The sequence below is a fragment of the Mandrillus leucophaeus genome, unplaced genomic scaffold (genome assembly GCF_000951045.1).
Source record: "Mandrillus leucophaeus isolate KB7577 unplaced genomic scaffold, Mleu.le_1.0 Scaffold29, whole genome shotgun sequence".
NCBI lineage: Eukaryota > Metazoa > Chordata > Mammalia > Primates > Cercopithecidae > Mandrillus > Mandrillus leucophaeus.
The window spans coordinates 656,713-672,019 of record NW_012103031.1 but is presented as its reverse complement, the minus strand read 5'-3'; the positions used below and the strand labels follow the sequence as shown (position 1 = coordinate 672,019).

At 58.2% G+C, this 15,307-nt stretch overlaps 1 protein-coding gene across 2 annotated transcripts; it reads right to left on the bottom strand.

Moving 5' to 3' along the window:
• Positions 1-1,188: 1,188 nt before the first annotated feature.
• Positions 1,189-14,179, bottom strand: TSC22D4 (TSC22 domain family, member 4). Of its 2 annotated transcripts, none has more exons than XM_011985689.1 (5): positions 13,574-14,179; positions 12,109-13,139; positions 9,052-9,218; positions 2,209-2,257; positions 1,189-1,837 (listed from the first exon to the last, which is right to left on the bottom strand). In XM_011985689.1, exons 2-5 carry the CDS (start codon positions 12,868-12,870, stop codon positions 1,628-1,630), a joined length of 1,188 nt encoding a protein of 395 aa, XP_011841079.1. In that variant the 5' UTR covers positions 12,871-13,139; positions 13,574-14,179; the 3' UTR covers positions 1,189-1,627. The 2 variants fall into 2 exon arrangements, with proteins under 2 accessions (XP_011841079.1, XP_011841080.1); XM_011985690.1 differs by having other exon boundaries at positions 12,109-13,036; positions 13,574-14,059.
• Positions 14,180-15,307: the final 1,128 nt, after the last annotated feature.

The window sequence follows — 15,307 nt, the reverse complement described above, 5'->3', positions numbered from 1 at the left end:
AAAAAAAAAAAAAAAAATTAGCCGGGAGTGGTGGTGCGCACATGTAGTTCCAGCTACTCAGGAGGCTGAGGCATGGAAATCGCTTGAACCTGGGAGGTGGAGATTGCAGTGAGCTGAGATCTCACCACTGCACTCCAGCCTGGGTGACAAGAGCGAAACTCCGTCTCTAGCTGGGCATAGTGCCACATGCCTGTAGTCCCAGCTACTTAGGAGGCTGAAGTGGGAGGATCACTTGAGCCCAGGAGTGGAAGACAACAGTGATCTATGATAACACCACTGCACTCCAGCCTGGGCAACATAGCAAGGCCCCATCTCTACAAAAATAAAGACAATTAGCTGAACGTGGTGGCGCACACCTATAGTTCAGGGAGGCCAAGGCAGGAGGATCACTTGAGCCAGGGACGTGGAGGCTGCAGGGAGTTGTGTTTGTGCCGCCGCATTCCGGGCATCAGAGCAAGACCCTGTCTCAAAAAAAGAAAGAAGAAACGAAGAAAAAAAAAAAGAAAAACCAAAGAAGTTGCCCAAGGTTATGAACCTAGGGAAACCTAAGGAGGCAGAGAGTCACGGACTCCAAGGCAGGTCAGCCTCCTTGGAGGCTGCTGGGGCTAGGGGCCTCCTGGGGCTACATCCGCAGCTCTCGCCTCTTCCCCGCTAGATGGGGTCCTTCTCCATCACTGCTGACTCTTCCGCCTGGGACTGGAGCCCAGGCTGCCAGGGAGGGGCCATCTCACCCACAGGGCCCGTCCTCAGCTGGCCGGGGGTGGGAGCCACGGCGGCTGGCCAGGCCTGGCAAGGGCACCGTGTGCCCGGGGAGTCTGGCCCACACCCAGCCCAGAGACAAGGGGCCCATTCAGGGCCCCCCGCCCCGCCCCCAAGCAGCCACCCGGATCCAGCCCGCAGAGGGGACACACTGGGAAGCTGGGGGTGGATCTTGGGCAGCCACCAAAGACCTCATTGTTTCCTGGTCCCCCCGCCCAGCACGTGGGCAGACGCCCCCCCACCCCCAATCCTCGCCTGCCCCTTCCCAGGACCTGAACCGCTGGCTCCCTTCTCCAGTCTCTGTCTCAACCCCTCCATCTCCCATGCTTTAAACCTCCCCAGTCTGCAAAAGATCTCAGGGAAGCCCCAAATGGCAGGCGCGACCCCTGAGTCTGAACACAAGCAACGAACGAGATGTCAACCTCCAAATTCAAGTTTCTTCAGAATTTTTAATTATTATTATTATTTTAATAACAACCTGAATCCCAGAACTTCCAGATACTGTCCACACTCCCTCCCCTGGGCAGAGGAGAGGATGCACCTCAAGGGAACAAGGTGGGGGTGGGGTGTCTGCCAGGGAGCCTCCAACTCCCCCAGGCCGTCGACTGCTGGGAGTCCCATGAGGGAGGGTGGGGGTTGGTTCCCTCCCAGAGGGGGCTCCCTCTGATGCCCCGTCCTGAAGTCCTCCCTCCTCCATCAAGGCTGGGGATGATGAGGAGATGGGGCAGGGGCCGGGGGACCAGGCCGTTACTGAGCCTTGAACTCCCACCCTGGGGACATGGGGACATTAAAGCTGCATAGGAAGAGGGGGCAGGCGGCTGACAAAAGGCCGGGCAGCCCCAAAGGCACATTGTAAGGGAAGGGAGGCTCAGACGGAGGGCCCATTGGGCGCGGAGGGCCCAAGCCGTGGGACCCCCGAGGAGGGCAGCTGAGCCAGCTGCTCCGGGCTGGCCAGGGCGCGCAGCAGCCCGTTCTCCTGCTCCAGCGCAGCGTTCCGCTCTGCCAGTTCCCGGATCTGCTCCTTCAGTACCTCCACCTCCTCCCGGACCGCAAACATGAGGTGGGACTTCACCAAATCCTGGGGGCCCCGGGGACAGGCACAGTGTCAACAGAGTGGGTGCCTCATCCCCTGCCCAGTGCCTCAAGGGCCGGGATGGGAGAGAGTCCCGTGTCCAGGGGATGATAGACAAAGCAGGGAAGGGACAGGGGAAAAGGACGAGGGACAGAGGCAGAGTCAGAGCTCAAAGACAGAGATGGGGACCAGCAGCCAGACCAGAGGCCGGGCAAAGTCAAGGGTGCAGGTGGCGGTAGGAGGGGGCAGAGGATGCCCAGGAGCCCAGCAGGAGGAACTGGGAGTTGGTGTTCCCTGGTAAGGAAGAAGACAGGGCTGGGGCGGAGGGATGGCTTAAGGGGGCTGGGACCTCCTGGGACCAAGATGGCTTCTCTTACCATGGCTTGCTCGATTTTGTTGTCAATGCCAACCAGGCTTCCGGAGCCACTGGAGAGACACAGGAAGGTGAGGGGAGGAGAGGAGGAGCCTTCCCAGGTGCTGGTTTCTTGGACCACAGCCTCCCGCCCACACCCCCCTATACCTGTGACAGTAGAGAATGAGGGAGAGGAGGGTTTTGTCCATCCCCCTGCGGGCTGAGGGCCGCTGCCCAGGGCCTCCCAGGCCCCGGTGGGGCGGGGGCCCAGATGTCCCTCGTATGGGGGACGCACCCCGGGGAGAGCAAGGGGAAGAGGCACAGCCCCTTTTTCGGGGTGGCCCCGGAGCCATCCCCACCACTCGGGTCTCATAAGATGACACCAGGGACTTGACAGAGATCCCTGGCTGGGCCATGCCCAAGGGGAAAGGGTCCTTAGACGCCCCCCCAACGGAGAAGGATGCAGTAAAGGGAATGCCTGGGGGGCTCAGAGCCCCCCGGGCAGAGCGGGGTCTGGCTGGTGCCAGGCGGGCAGAGAGGAGACAGTGCCTCGGGGGTGCTGGCCTGAAAGATATACACCACCCCCCCCAAGGGCAAGGCCTGGCTGCTATTGGCTCCTTGGGGACACGGGGACCCCCCCTCCCCTCGGCTCCTCGGTGGGCGGGAATTCCCAGACACGGTCAGTGCCAGTGTCCCCTTCTCACCCTGGCACCAATCCCAGAGTGGAGGGGAGGGGGCCGGCCGAGGAAGTCAGCTGGTGGCTGGGCCAGGGGAGGGGCGTGGGGCAGAAGCCTGGGTCTGAGAGGGGAGTGAAGGGTGTGAAGGGAGACGAAGGGCCTGGCCCTCGGAGGCCCCTCCCCACCTCTGACCCCATCCTGTCCCCTCTGTCCCTCAAGGCCTTGGGAAAGTGGGTGGAGGTGGCTGGGGTAGGGGGCGTTCTGACATACTCGTGGTCTTCCATAGATCATGAGTGCTCTACTACCAAAAAACCCCACAAGGCTCACATCATGGGTGACCCCGGGACCTGGCCAGAGGGTCCCTGACTTTCCAGAGAAGACCAAAAATGGGAAAGGTTACCATGGCAACAGAAACTGAGCCCAGAGCCCTAGAAGACGAATACAGCCTAAAGGCCAGGTGCGGTGGCTCACACCTGTAATCCCAGCACTTTGGGAGGCTGAGGTGAGTGGATCATTTGAGGTCAGGAGTTCGAGACCAGCCTGGCTAACATGGTGAAACCCCATCTCTACTGAAAATACAAAAATTAGCCAGGCATGGTGGAGGGTGCCAGTAATCCCAGCTACTCAGGAGGCTGAGGCAGGAGAATTGCTTGAACCCGGGAGGTAGAGGTTGCAATGAGCTAAGATCGTGCTACTACACTCCAGCCTGGAAGACAGAGTGAGATCCTGTCTCAAAAAAAAAAAGGGACAGGCATGGTGGCACACGCCTGTAATCCCAGCACTTTGGGAGGCCGAGGCAGGCGGATCTCCTGAGGTCAGAAGTTCGAGACCAGCCTGGCCAACATGGTGAAACCCTGGCTCTACTAGAAGTACAAAAAATTAGCCAGGCGTGGTGGCAGGTGCCTGTAATCCCAGCTACTCAGGAGGCTGAGGCAGGAGAATCGCTTGAACCTGGGAGGTGGAGACTGCAGTGAGCCGAGATCAGGCCACTGCACTCCAGCCGGGGCAACAAGAGCAAAACTCTGTCTTAAAAAAAAAAATACCGCCTATGGGCCTGGGACCTGGGTCTGGGGTCTCAGAGGAAGCGAGGGCTCAGAGGAGAGGAAGGGAAGTGAGCTTGGAGGTGGGACATTGGGAAGAGGAGCAACAGGGCTTGGAAGAGAGATGGGAATCCCAGGTGACAGGGTCTGGCTGCAGTCTGGGAAGTGGCCACCAGAGGGCGACTCAGGCCTGGCTCAACAGCCCCCAGGGCCAGGCTCCAGGCTGGCTCCAAGACGCTGGGCTCTTGGTCCCAGAACCTGGCTCTCCCTCAAGCCCCACTCTCACCGCCCAGGACCTGCACAGGGTCTTGTGCCGACCTCATCCTCCAAGGCTCCCTCTCCCACCACTCTGGCCCCAGGCTCTTGCCCTGAGGCTCCAGACCTACCCTTGTACCCCTGCACTCTGGTGCTGTGGTGGGATCCCCAGTCCTGCCCTCCGCCCCCAGCTGGGCCCCGCTCGGAGCAGGGGCCTCAAGGGGCTGCAGGCCACATCCCTGGGCTCCCTTGTAAGCTCTCCCTCCTGGCTGTCAGCTCAGACTCGCTTCCCCGCAGGGGGATCAGCACTCAATTCAAGGTGACCCTTGGATGAGGTCCTGCAGCCAGGAAGGGAGCACAGGGAGCTGGGAATTTTCCATTTCTCATCCAAGCTCTGGGTGCAGAATGCGCTGACAGGTAGAGCAACTAAGGAGGTGACCAGGCCTGAGTGAGCAGGATGGGGTGGGTGGGGGAAGGGAATCTGGGACTCCTGGGGTGGTGGGAGAGGAGAAGTTGAAGGCGGGGTGGTGGGTCTGCCAGCAGGAGGGTCAAAGTAATTTTTGAGCTATTTCAATCAGCAACACCTGAGTGGATATGGAGCCACCACAGAAAACCCAATACCCCCCCTCCACCACATTACACAGACTCACAGAGACCAAAGCGGGTGGATACCTAGGGATAGGAACATGGGCCCTGTTTGGCGGAGACTCAGGGGTAAAGATGTCAAGTAAGGTGTTCGTTCTCGCCAGAGATAAAGGAATAATACAACAATAAACGTTTGTTGGCCAATAGGTGACTGTCTTCTGTTTGTCTAGCGCCTGAGAGTTTCTGACAGCACTTTCCACTGGGGCTTTTTTTTTTTTTTTTAAGACTAAGTCTTGCTCTTGTCGCCCAGGCTGGAGTACAATGGCGCGATTTCGGCTCACTGGAACCTCCACCTCCCGGGTTCAAGCGATTATCCTGCCTCAGCCTCCAGAGTAGCTGAGATTACAAGCATGCGCCACCACGCCCAGCTAATTTTTGTATTTTTAGTAGAGATGGGGTTTCACCATGTTGGCCAGGCTGGTCTCCAACTCCTGACCTCGTGATCCGCCCGCCTCAACCTCCCAAAATGCTGGGATTACAGGTGTGAGCCACCACGCCCAGCCTCCATTGGAACATTCTAACACACACTTCAAGGGACCAGGACTCTGGCAACGCAGGCCTTCCCCTTTAGGACCCCAGAGTGAGGGGTTGTGGGCACTGTGCTAGAATTCTTTGACAGGGTCCAGGGGAGGAAAATAGGGGCTGCTGAGACAGGACCTACCTCCACCACAAGCCCAAAAGCAAGTTTGTGTGGATTAGAAAATGCCCCTTTCTTCAAGACCCTTAATGCCATCTTCCGGAAAACTGTCGTGACTTCCAGCATTGACTGTGATTTCAAATATGAGCAGCACCCCCTGGAGTTGTGCAGTGTGTGACATGCACAGTGGGAGACTTAGCCCTGCAGGACTCTCGGTCCCGGGGCAGGGACAGCCCTAGAAGCTGGTCTTCCTCTTTGAGGGTCAAATAAAACGGCCTCAACATGAAGATGGGATAAAAAGCAGGACACCTGGGAGAAATGGGGAGCCTGGGATCTTGGGGACAGGGGCCAGCCCTGCATACTCACCAGTGAGTTCAGGGGATCCCCCAGGGCCTAGGCCTGGGACCAGGAAAGTGTCAACCAGCTGCCCTGTCTCTATGCTGTCCCGGATCTGTGGTACCTTTGGGGCGGGGCTGGGGAGGTCAGGGAGGGGGAAGGGGGTTTGGCTCCCTGCCCTGCTTGGGAGAGCTGTCCCTGACTGTCCTAGAGAGAAAGGACATCATAGACCGTTGCCGCCACCTCTTTGCTTGGGACACAGGCATCCCAGTAGGATAGTGGAGAAAGTGGCTTTGGGGTTGGACCTAGGCTCCAACTGCAGTCCAGCCACTTAAACTAGCTGGGTGGCCCTGGGTAAGTTTCTAAAATCCTCCTGGCCAGGCATGGTGGCTCATGCCTCTAATCCCAGCACTTTGGGAGGCCGAGGTGGGTGGATCACCTGAGGTCAGGAGTTTGAGACCAGCCCGGCCCACATGGTGAAACCCTGTTTCTAGTAAAAATACAAAAATTAGCCGGGCGTGGTGGCGGGCACCTGTAGTCCCAGCTACTCGGGAGGCTGAGCCAGGAGAATCAGTTAAACCTGGGAGGTGGAGGTTGCAGTAAGCCAAGATCGTGCCACTGCATTGCAGCCTGGGACACAGAGCAAGACTCCATCAAAAAACAACAACAACAACAACAACAACAACAAAAAAAAACCCCTCCTTCTCTGAGTTTCAGATACTTCATCTGGCAAGCGGGAGAACGGAACTGCTTTTTAGGATTACAAGGGATAAGGCAGTACCGGACCCAGGGGAGGTACTGGATAAATAAATGTATCTTTTCTTTCCCAAGTCCCTGGGATCCATTCCCTATAATGCCTGGATCCTGTAGGCCGGCCACTGCCCCCACCCCCAATTCCTTCCATCCACTTCTTCACACTTAACCAACTACCTGCCACCTGCAAGGAGGGGACAAGGATTTCCAGTCCCAGGGCATGTGAGCATTCTAGATTCACCTGCACCCTCTGTTCGCCCATCCCCAGATTCAGGGACTGGTCAGGCATCCCCAACTCCCTCCCTGTGATCCAGGCACTGAACATCTCGGCCCACCTTCCCTCGTAAGAGGGAGGTCCCAGGCCACTGGGACCCTGTTCTGCCAGCTCTGTGTACACCAGAAAGGAGAGGTGGGGTCTACACGTCCCATTCCTAGGGGGCAGGGGGTGGCCCAATCCAAACCCGCCGGCTTGGCAGGGTGGGGCTTGAGGGGCTGGGCTGGGACAGATCCCCAAGAGCCTTGGAGCACAGCAGGGTGAAGGGGAGGCTGCGAACCGGACCGGTCAGATTGGGGTGTGCAGGGAGGGGGTGGGACGGAGGAAGGCAGGGAGGGAGGGGACGGGGAAAGACGGAGGCCTCAGGAGGTTGAATCCTCTAAGACAGAGACAGCAGGAGGCTGGGCTGTGAACTCAGCAGGGGTGGGGGAGGGACGGGGAGTCCTCTAGCCAGGGAACCTCCCAAGTGGGAGAGGGAGAGGGCAGGAAACGCTGAGAATAGCAGTGATGGGGGCAGGTGACTCTCCCAGCCCTGGCCGACCTCACACCTCGCACATTCCTGAGAGTGGGAATGGGGCGTGCAGGAGCCACCGTGTCCTGCCCAGCCCCGCCCAGCCCCGCCTAGCACTGGCACCCTTGCCCTCTATCACACCAGCTCCTGGCCACCCCCTTTGCCAGGTCCCTCTCCTCCCCGAGGCTGCAGGACCCTGTCAGTGGTGGGCTTGAGTACCTGATCCCGGCGAGCGGCCCCGGATCTGGGGAGGATAGGAAGGAGCAACTCCCATCTGGAATAGGTCCCTCAGGCACCCACTCACCCACTCTCGAAGCCCCACCCCCAATTTCCTTCCAAGCAGGAAGTCCCTCCCCTTGAAAACCTCCTACGGAAGTCCCACTCCTCCCTCCAAAAGAAAAACGGTGACTCCCCAGCCCTTCTGCCAGGTTCCTATCAGTCCCCGGCCAGAAGCAGGCAGCCTGGCTATCTCTGACTCACGATTCTGGGCCCCCCTTTTCAGCTTGCTGGCTTTCTTAGGAACGGTGACACCTGGCCCTGAAAACCCACCCAACAGAGCACTTTCCCCAAAAGGTGAACCCCAGAAAGTCGCTCTCTGCAGTGCCGTCCCTGCCCCTTTGCCATTCCTAGCTCTGACTCTGTTCCTAGCTGGCCCATCTTAGGGACTCGCTTTCTCGGTTCTAGAAATCCTAGGATACTAAAGTAGACCCCGTGGGCTATCGGATGTCACAGTCCATACGTGCTGTTAGGGAGTCCCAGTCCTTCGTTAGGAGAGGAAGAGGGAGATGGAACTGAGACGAAACTGATTTCCATTCTTTTTCAGTTCTTTTTTTTTTTTTTTTTTTTTTTTTTTTTTTTTTTTTTGAGGCGGAGTCTCGCTGTGTCACCCAGGCTGGAGTGCAGTTGTGCGATCTCAGCTCACTGCACACTCTGCCTCCCGGGTTCAAGTGATTATCCTGCCTCAGCCTCCTGAGTAGCTGGGATTACAGGTACATACCACCACACCCGGCTAATTTTTGTATTTTTAGTACAGACAGGGTTTCACCGTGTTGGCAAGGCTGGTCTTGAACTCCTGACCTCAGGTTATCTGCCCACTTCAGCCTCCTAAAGTGCTGGGATTACAGGCATGAGCCACCATGCCCAGCCTACTTCCTTTATATATATGTATGTGTGTGTGTGTGTGTGTGTGTGCGTGTGTATATATCTCTATATGTATATCTATATATATATATATATGCTATTTTATTTCTTTTTCTTTTTAGAGATGAGGTCTCGCTACATTGCCAGGGTTTGGTCTTGAACTCCTGGCCTCAAGCAATTCTCCTGCCCGGGCCTCCCAAAGCACCACGAGTACAGGCGGGAGCCACTGTGCCCCAGCCTGATTTGCTATTCTGTCTAGAGCACGCATTTGCCAGTGGGTTCCTGGGGTTGGCCAGATGATCTCTAAATCTGCAAGAGCTCTGGAATCTGACAACAATGAGTCCCTTCAGAATCTAAAAAAGTCTGTGACCTGACAGTTCTGAGCCAGGGAGTCCCACCCAGCCCTCTCCACAGAGAGGGAGTGGGTCCGAAATCATCTGTGTGCAGTGGTTATGCCCAGGCCAGGTTTCTCTGTCTAAGAGTTCCTCTCCAAGTTCAACCTGGGGGAAGGATGCCTACCGGGCAGTTTCTCACAGCCATCCCAGGTGCTGGGCAGGGAACCTGCACCCCACGCCCCACCACCCCACGAAGCCCACCTACCTATCATCATCGCTGTCTAGGTGACCACTGATGGCCAACATGGAGTGGGCCAGGCTGAATTTCTGAGCTGCTACTGCTCCGAAGGGGTCTGGAGATTTGTGAACCAGGCTGGCATCGTGGGCGAAGTAGAGGGCCGGGGAGCTGGGGCGAGAGTCCAGTGGGGGCACCTGGAGGCGGAGAGGTAGGAACCATCACGTGAAAAGAGAAGAGAAAGGAATCAGCCGCCTTATAACTTGCCTATTAGCCTTCCTCCCTCTCCACCTCTCTACTCCCTTTGGAGGACCCGGGAGTCCTGTCCCCGCAGCCCTTCCCTTCTCCAGCTCTGGAGAAGGCATTAGGCAGGTACTAGAAGCAAGAAATGGGTCAACCTGAGGAATGGGAGGAGTGGTGTATGGGACATTACAGAGGGTCTCCCAAGTGGGAGGAGCGGGGGACTGATGGAAGAACCGAGAATAGATTCCAAAGTCCCTGCTCCCCCTGGGCTGGGACCCTAAACAGAGGCTACTCAGAGTGTCTGCCTTCTTTTATGTTTTATTTTATTTTTTTGAGACAGTCACTCTGTCAGCCAGGGTGGAGTGCAGTAGCACAATCATGGCTCACTGCAGCCTCGAATTCCCGGGCTTAAGCGATCCTCCAGCCTCAGCCACCCGAGTAGCTGGACAGTTACGGCGCACACCACCGTAACTGGTTAATTTTTTATTTTTTGTTAACACAGGGTCTCAGTATGTTGTCCCTGCTGGTCTCAAACTCCTGGGCTCAAGTGATCCTCCCGCCTCAGCCTCCCAAAGTGCTGGGAGAATAAGCCACCGCTCCCAGCCTGTGCCTTTGCTGGAGTCTCGCTCTGTCACCCATGCTGGAGTGCAGTGATGTGATCTTGGCTCACTGCAACCTCTGCCTTCCGGGTTACAGTGATTCTCCTGCCTCGGTCTCCTGAGTAGCCAGGACTACTGGCGCCCGCCATCACACCTGGCAAATTTTTCTATTTTCAGTAGAGACAACGGGGTTTCACCATGTTGGCCAGGCTGGTCTTGAACTCCTGACCTCAAGTGATCCTCCCACCTCAGCCTCCCAAAGTGCTGGGATTATAGGTGTGAGCCACTGCACCCAGGCTGCCTTCTTAAAATGACTCCAATGTCACCTCTTAGAGAGGTATTTCCCCATCATTCACTGGTCCACTGAACTGTTTCATTTTTTTTATAGCACCTAACATTATCTGAAATTAAAGTATTTATTGTGTCTCTCCCCGGCTAGAAGGTCAGTTTGCTCAGTAGCTATTTGTAGAATGAATGGATCCTCAGAAACTGCTCCTCCATCCCCTCACCCACCCCTCACTCTCGCCTCCCCTCTCAAACTTCTCGGACTCAGGTGGAATTCTGCTCCTGCGCTCTGCCCTGGGGTTGGCGGGGGCTGGTTGTGGAGCTGGGGGGAGGCGGAGCCTGGGCGTGGACCTGCATAGCCCAACAGGCGCTGGGGGCGGCAGCAAAAAGGGCGGGGGCGACAGGAACATGACAAGATGCCTCTGTGAGGCCCCGTGGAGGCCCCAGCTTCTCAGAAAAGCCAAGAACAGAGAGTCCAGGGTGGTTAGAGGGACAGAGCAGAGGAAGGGGGCCCAGGTGGTGTCCCCTGGCCATTCTCCACCACTCCCTTCTGTTAAGAGGGAGAAGAGGCATGAGGGGATGTGGAAGGGAGACAGACTTTTGGGCAGGGAAATAGCAAAACAGTTACGTGCAAACAGCAGACCGTCAGGAGGTGGGGGAAAGCTGGGGAGCAGGGGGCACTGGAGAGAGACAGGCAGGGTCTGTGGCCCCAAGAGAAGCTCAGGCCAGGCAAGGACAGAGAGCAGGGAAGCTGGAGGCCAAGGGGGTTTGCTTTGGAAGAGTCTGGGGACAGGACAGGAAGAGAAACAGCATCTTCTCCCCTGGGGTGGGTGCTGAACGCAGGAGTTCAAGAAGAGTTGGGCGGGGAGGGGGTGGGGAGTGGTAGGAAGGGGCGTCACGAGAGACGTGAGCTTGAGGCCAGGAGGGGGTTGGGGGGAGCCAGTCCTGACCGGTCCTGACAGGACCCAGACATCCAGTCCCAGGTTATTTTTATACTGTGGTTTGTGCCCAAGGCCAGGAAGGGGAAAGAGTTCGCATCCTCACACTCTCTGCCTTTCCCCAGCCCTCCGAGGTGTTATATTCTCCCCGCAGGACAGAAGTATCCCACCCTTTTGTCGCTGGCTGCTCACCCCCACCACGGGGACCCAGGCATGCTGCCCCCCCAGCCCGGACTTGTTCCTCTTTTGGAGACAGGAAGGAGAAAGAGTATGGGACTGAACTCCTTCTGGGGCTTTTCTCTCCCACTCCATGGTGGTCACCCTGGAGTTATCAATCACAGAGAGGCTCAGATGGAGGGAGTTGAGACAGACAACTAGGGGGTGAAAAGGATCAACCAGCAAGCCCCCTCCCCATCCCTAAGAGGTGTTCCCCCCACCCAATTTCTCAGTGACACTTGGCCTACAGCAAAGCTGGAGGTAGGACTGAGATGGGTGGCTGGAGGAAAAGAAAGACCCCTACATTCAGGATGGGGCTGCAGTGCAGAGACTAGCAGCGCGCAAGGCCTACCTTTTACCTTTCCTCCCCAAATCCTGGCAGCTCCTCCCCCAGGGACCCAGCTACCCAGCTGAGGCCTCCACCCTCATCACCTAGAGGCAGAGGGGCTGAGACCAAGACAGAAGAAGGCCTGGTGAGGGGGCCACATATGCTATAGGCTACATGAAGACCAAGACAGAGAATCAGAGGCCAGGGAGAAAGAGAGAGGGTGCAGAAAAACAGGAAGGAGGCTGAGACAGAAAATGAAGGAGGAGGAAGGGGCTTCAGAGTGACCTGGCAGGCACAGAGAAGAGGGCTGTCTGATCTGATAGACAAGTAATGGAGGAGGAGGGGGAGGGGGAGGGGAGGGGAAGGGACGGGAAGGAGGAGGGGGAGAAGGAAGGGGAGGAGGAGGGGTGGGAGGAGGGAGGCCCAAGATAGAGGTTAGGCCAGGGCTGATGGGCGAGCCCTAGAACCCAGGTCTTACCTGCCCCATCTCCTCTGGAGCACCCAACTCCATCCGCAGCCGCATGTCTACAGCTTTCCTCCGGGACAGTGGAGGGGTCCTGGTCCCTGAGCCCCCAGCCTCCGCGTCCACCCTCAGAGAGGGCAGGGGCGTGGCAGCCCGGGATGTGCCCGCACTCTCACCGGTCCCAGGCTCTGGGGGGCGCTGCTGGGGTGGGGAGGCCGACAGTGGGGGTGTCTCTGCCTTGGCTTTGCCGGGCACCACCAGCTGGCCCAGTCCCCCAGTGAAGGAGCGGGCCTGAGGTCCGGGAGAGGTGGGGGGTGGACGGAGCCAGGAGGTGGGGCCCTGAGACAGGCCTGACTGTGGGGTGGGGGTGCCCAGGCCGAGGCTGGCCAGCTCCAACCTGGAATCCAAAGATCTGCCCCCGGCGCCCCCTGAGGCCCCTCGAATTCCCTCCAGGAGTCGGCCGAAGCTGTGGGGCTCCAGGTCTCGCTCATAAACATCCACACACGTCCAGCGACCACGGCGATATGGCTCTCCCAGGCCGTGGGGCAGCTTCACCACCCGGAAACGGGAGGAGGGGGCCCCAGGTGGTGGGGAGCCATTCCGGGGGGTGCCCTTGCCCCCCGGATCAGGGCTGGGCTCCCCACTGGGCAGGCGGGGCAGGGGCCCGGTGGGGGGCTGTGGAGTAGGCGGATCTGAAGTCCCTGGGCTCCCCGGGCCCTCATAGTCTGTGGTGACGCTGGTGATTTGGAAACTACTCTTCTTCTTGCCCCCGCTCATGGTCCCTGGGGCTCAGGGCTGGGCCAAGGTTGGGGGTGGGTTGGGACTCCCTGAAGGGGCTCAGGCACCCCTGGAACAAGGGGGCCACATGGTGGGGGCATCCGGGCCCCTGGGGACGTCTGGGTCCGACATGGCAGGAGGGCCTGGTGGGAACCCGGGGTGCCTGCTGGGTGAGGGGAGAAGAGGAGAGGGGAGGTGGCGGGAGGGGGGAGCACGGGCAGGTTTTTCCTGCTGCTGTTGCTGCTGAACTCCAGAGCTGAGTTTGCAAACTGGAAAAAGAGGGAGAGAGAGAGTGTGTGTGTGTGTCTGTGTGTGTGTGTGAAACCAGTGGGCAGGCCACCTCCGGGGCTTCCTCTCCGGGGAGCAGAGTGGGGGAAGGGGAAACCGTCAGAGACCCGGAGACAGGCAAGAGATGACAGAGACCAGGGCAGAGGGGACCAGATCCAAAAAGGCGCTCAGAGTAGGAAGAGGCGATGAGTCCCAGAGTTGTGCATTTCTCGTCTGAGATTCTGACTCAGGGGGCGGGTATTGCCCCAAGAGCTTGGACTCCAGGGCCTGGGAGAACCGGGGTGAAGCAGCTCCCCAGCCTGGCCCAGCCACTCAGAGAGACCTCTCCTGGGCCTCGAGCCCACCCCAGCTCCCACATCCCTGGGGCAGGCCCTGCCCGGCTACCCCCAGCGCCCCACCCAGCCCCGAATCCTACCTCTGGGGCCTCGGCCACTGATCTGAGCCTGAGGGTCCCGGCGCCTAAGAGGTCGGGCTGTGCGTTCCCTGGGGCCTTCTGGCCACGGGGAGTGGCGGGGCACGCAGGCGGCGATCAGAGGTTGCCCCGTCCTCTCCGGGGGCCTCAGCTCATCCTGCGAGGCATCTCCGAGGAAAGTTTGCTCTCCAGAAAAGAAGGAACCCGCGGCTCCTCCGAGGAGCCCAGGAGCGGCCGCTGAAGCCCCAGGGGTCTGGAGACTGATGTGGGAGAGGGCCGCCGAGCCCCCGGCTGCTCCCGGTGGCAGCCAGCGAGTGGGTGTCTCGAGTCTCCTCCCGCGTGGCCCCGCTGGGTCCGTGTCTCCGCTCCTCCGCTCCCCTGGGTCTCTGCCTCTCCGTCTTTCTCTTTCTGAGCTGTTGACAACCCCCACACCAGGAAGTCCTGCCTCCTCGGGCCTGCTGACTGCTCCTCTCCTCCTCCTCCTCCTCCTCCTCCTTCTTCCCCTCTTCCTCCCCTTCCTCCTCCCTCCCTCCCTCCTGGGGCTTCCCGCCAGCTGGCCCGGGGCCAGGCCTGCCACAGCCGCTGCTGTTGCAGTTGCTGCAGCCACTGCTTAGGCTGCTGCTCCTGGGGGCCCCAAACACTCTCTTAACCCCACACCTGCCGGGCCCAGCCCCACTCTTGCAGGGAGGGTCTGCAGAGGGCGGGGCTCGGGGAGAAAGGGGAGGAGCTTGCAGGGAGGCGAGGGATTCCCTTACTTGTAGTCAGTTGCTGCCATTGGCCTAGAGACACACAGAAGAAACGGAAGGCACAGGCCGGGAGGTGTGCTGGATGCCTACCCAGAAGTGCCCAGTCCCTGCTGTGGGGCGGCTGTGGCTGTCATTCTCCTTTGGTTTTCACAGCAACTGCATGAGGAAGGTACTATTATTCCCCCCATTCCTTATTTTTAAAAGTGGATTATTGCCGGACCCCGGTGGTGGCTCATGCCTGTAATCCCCACACTTTGGGAGGTCAAGGAAGGAGGATTGCTTGAGACCAGTTTGGACAATATAATAGCAAGACCTCGTCTCTACAAAAAAAAAAAAAAAAAAAAATTGGCTGGGCATGGTGATGTGCACCTATAATTCCAGTTACTCAAAGGCTGAGGTGGGAGGATCCCTTGAGCCCAGGAGTTTGTGACCAGCCTGGGCAATATAGCGAGATCCCCATCTCTACAAAAAATAAAAAAATAGCACTTTGGGAGGCCGAGGCGGGCAGATCACGAGGTCAAGAGATTGAGACCATCCTGGCCAACATGGTGAAACCCCATCTCTACTAAAAATATAAAAATTAGCCAGGTGTGGTGGCACGTGCCTGTAGTCCCAGCTACTCAGGGGGCAGGAGAATCACTTGAACCCTGGAGGCGGAGGTTGCGGTGAGTAGAGATCGTGCCACTGTACTCCAGCCTGGCGATTAGAGCGAGACCGTCTTAAAAAAAAAAAAAAAAAAAAAAAGCTGAGTGTGGTGATGTAGACCTGTAGTCGCAGCTACTCAGGAGGCTGTGAGGCAGGAGAATCTCTTGAGCCTAGGAGGTTGAGGATGCAGTGAGCCTACATTGTGCCACTGCACTCCAGCCTGGGCAACAGAATGAGACCATGTCTCACCAAAAAAAAAAAAAAAAAAAGTGGATTATTATGAAAATTTTCAAACATGCCGTGCAGACATGGGGAGACCATGCAAACTCCACACGGATGGTGGTCC

Coding starts and splice junctions, on each gene's coding strand:
- TSC22D4 (XM_011985689.1), bottom strand. CDS start 12,870: ATGAGCGGGGGCAAGAAGAAGAGTAGTTTCCAAATCACCAGCGTCACC. Junction 9,219..12,108: donor CTCCAGAGGAGATGGGGCAG/GTAAGACCTGGG, acceptor CTCCGCCTCCAG/GTGCCCCCACTGGACTCTCG. Junction 1,838..2,208: donor ACAAAATCGAGCAAGCCATG/GTAAGAGAAGCC, acceptor CGGGGCCCCCAG/GATTTGGTGAAGTCCCACCT.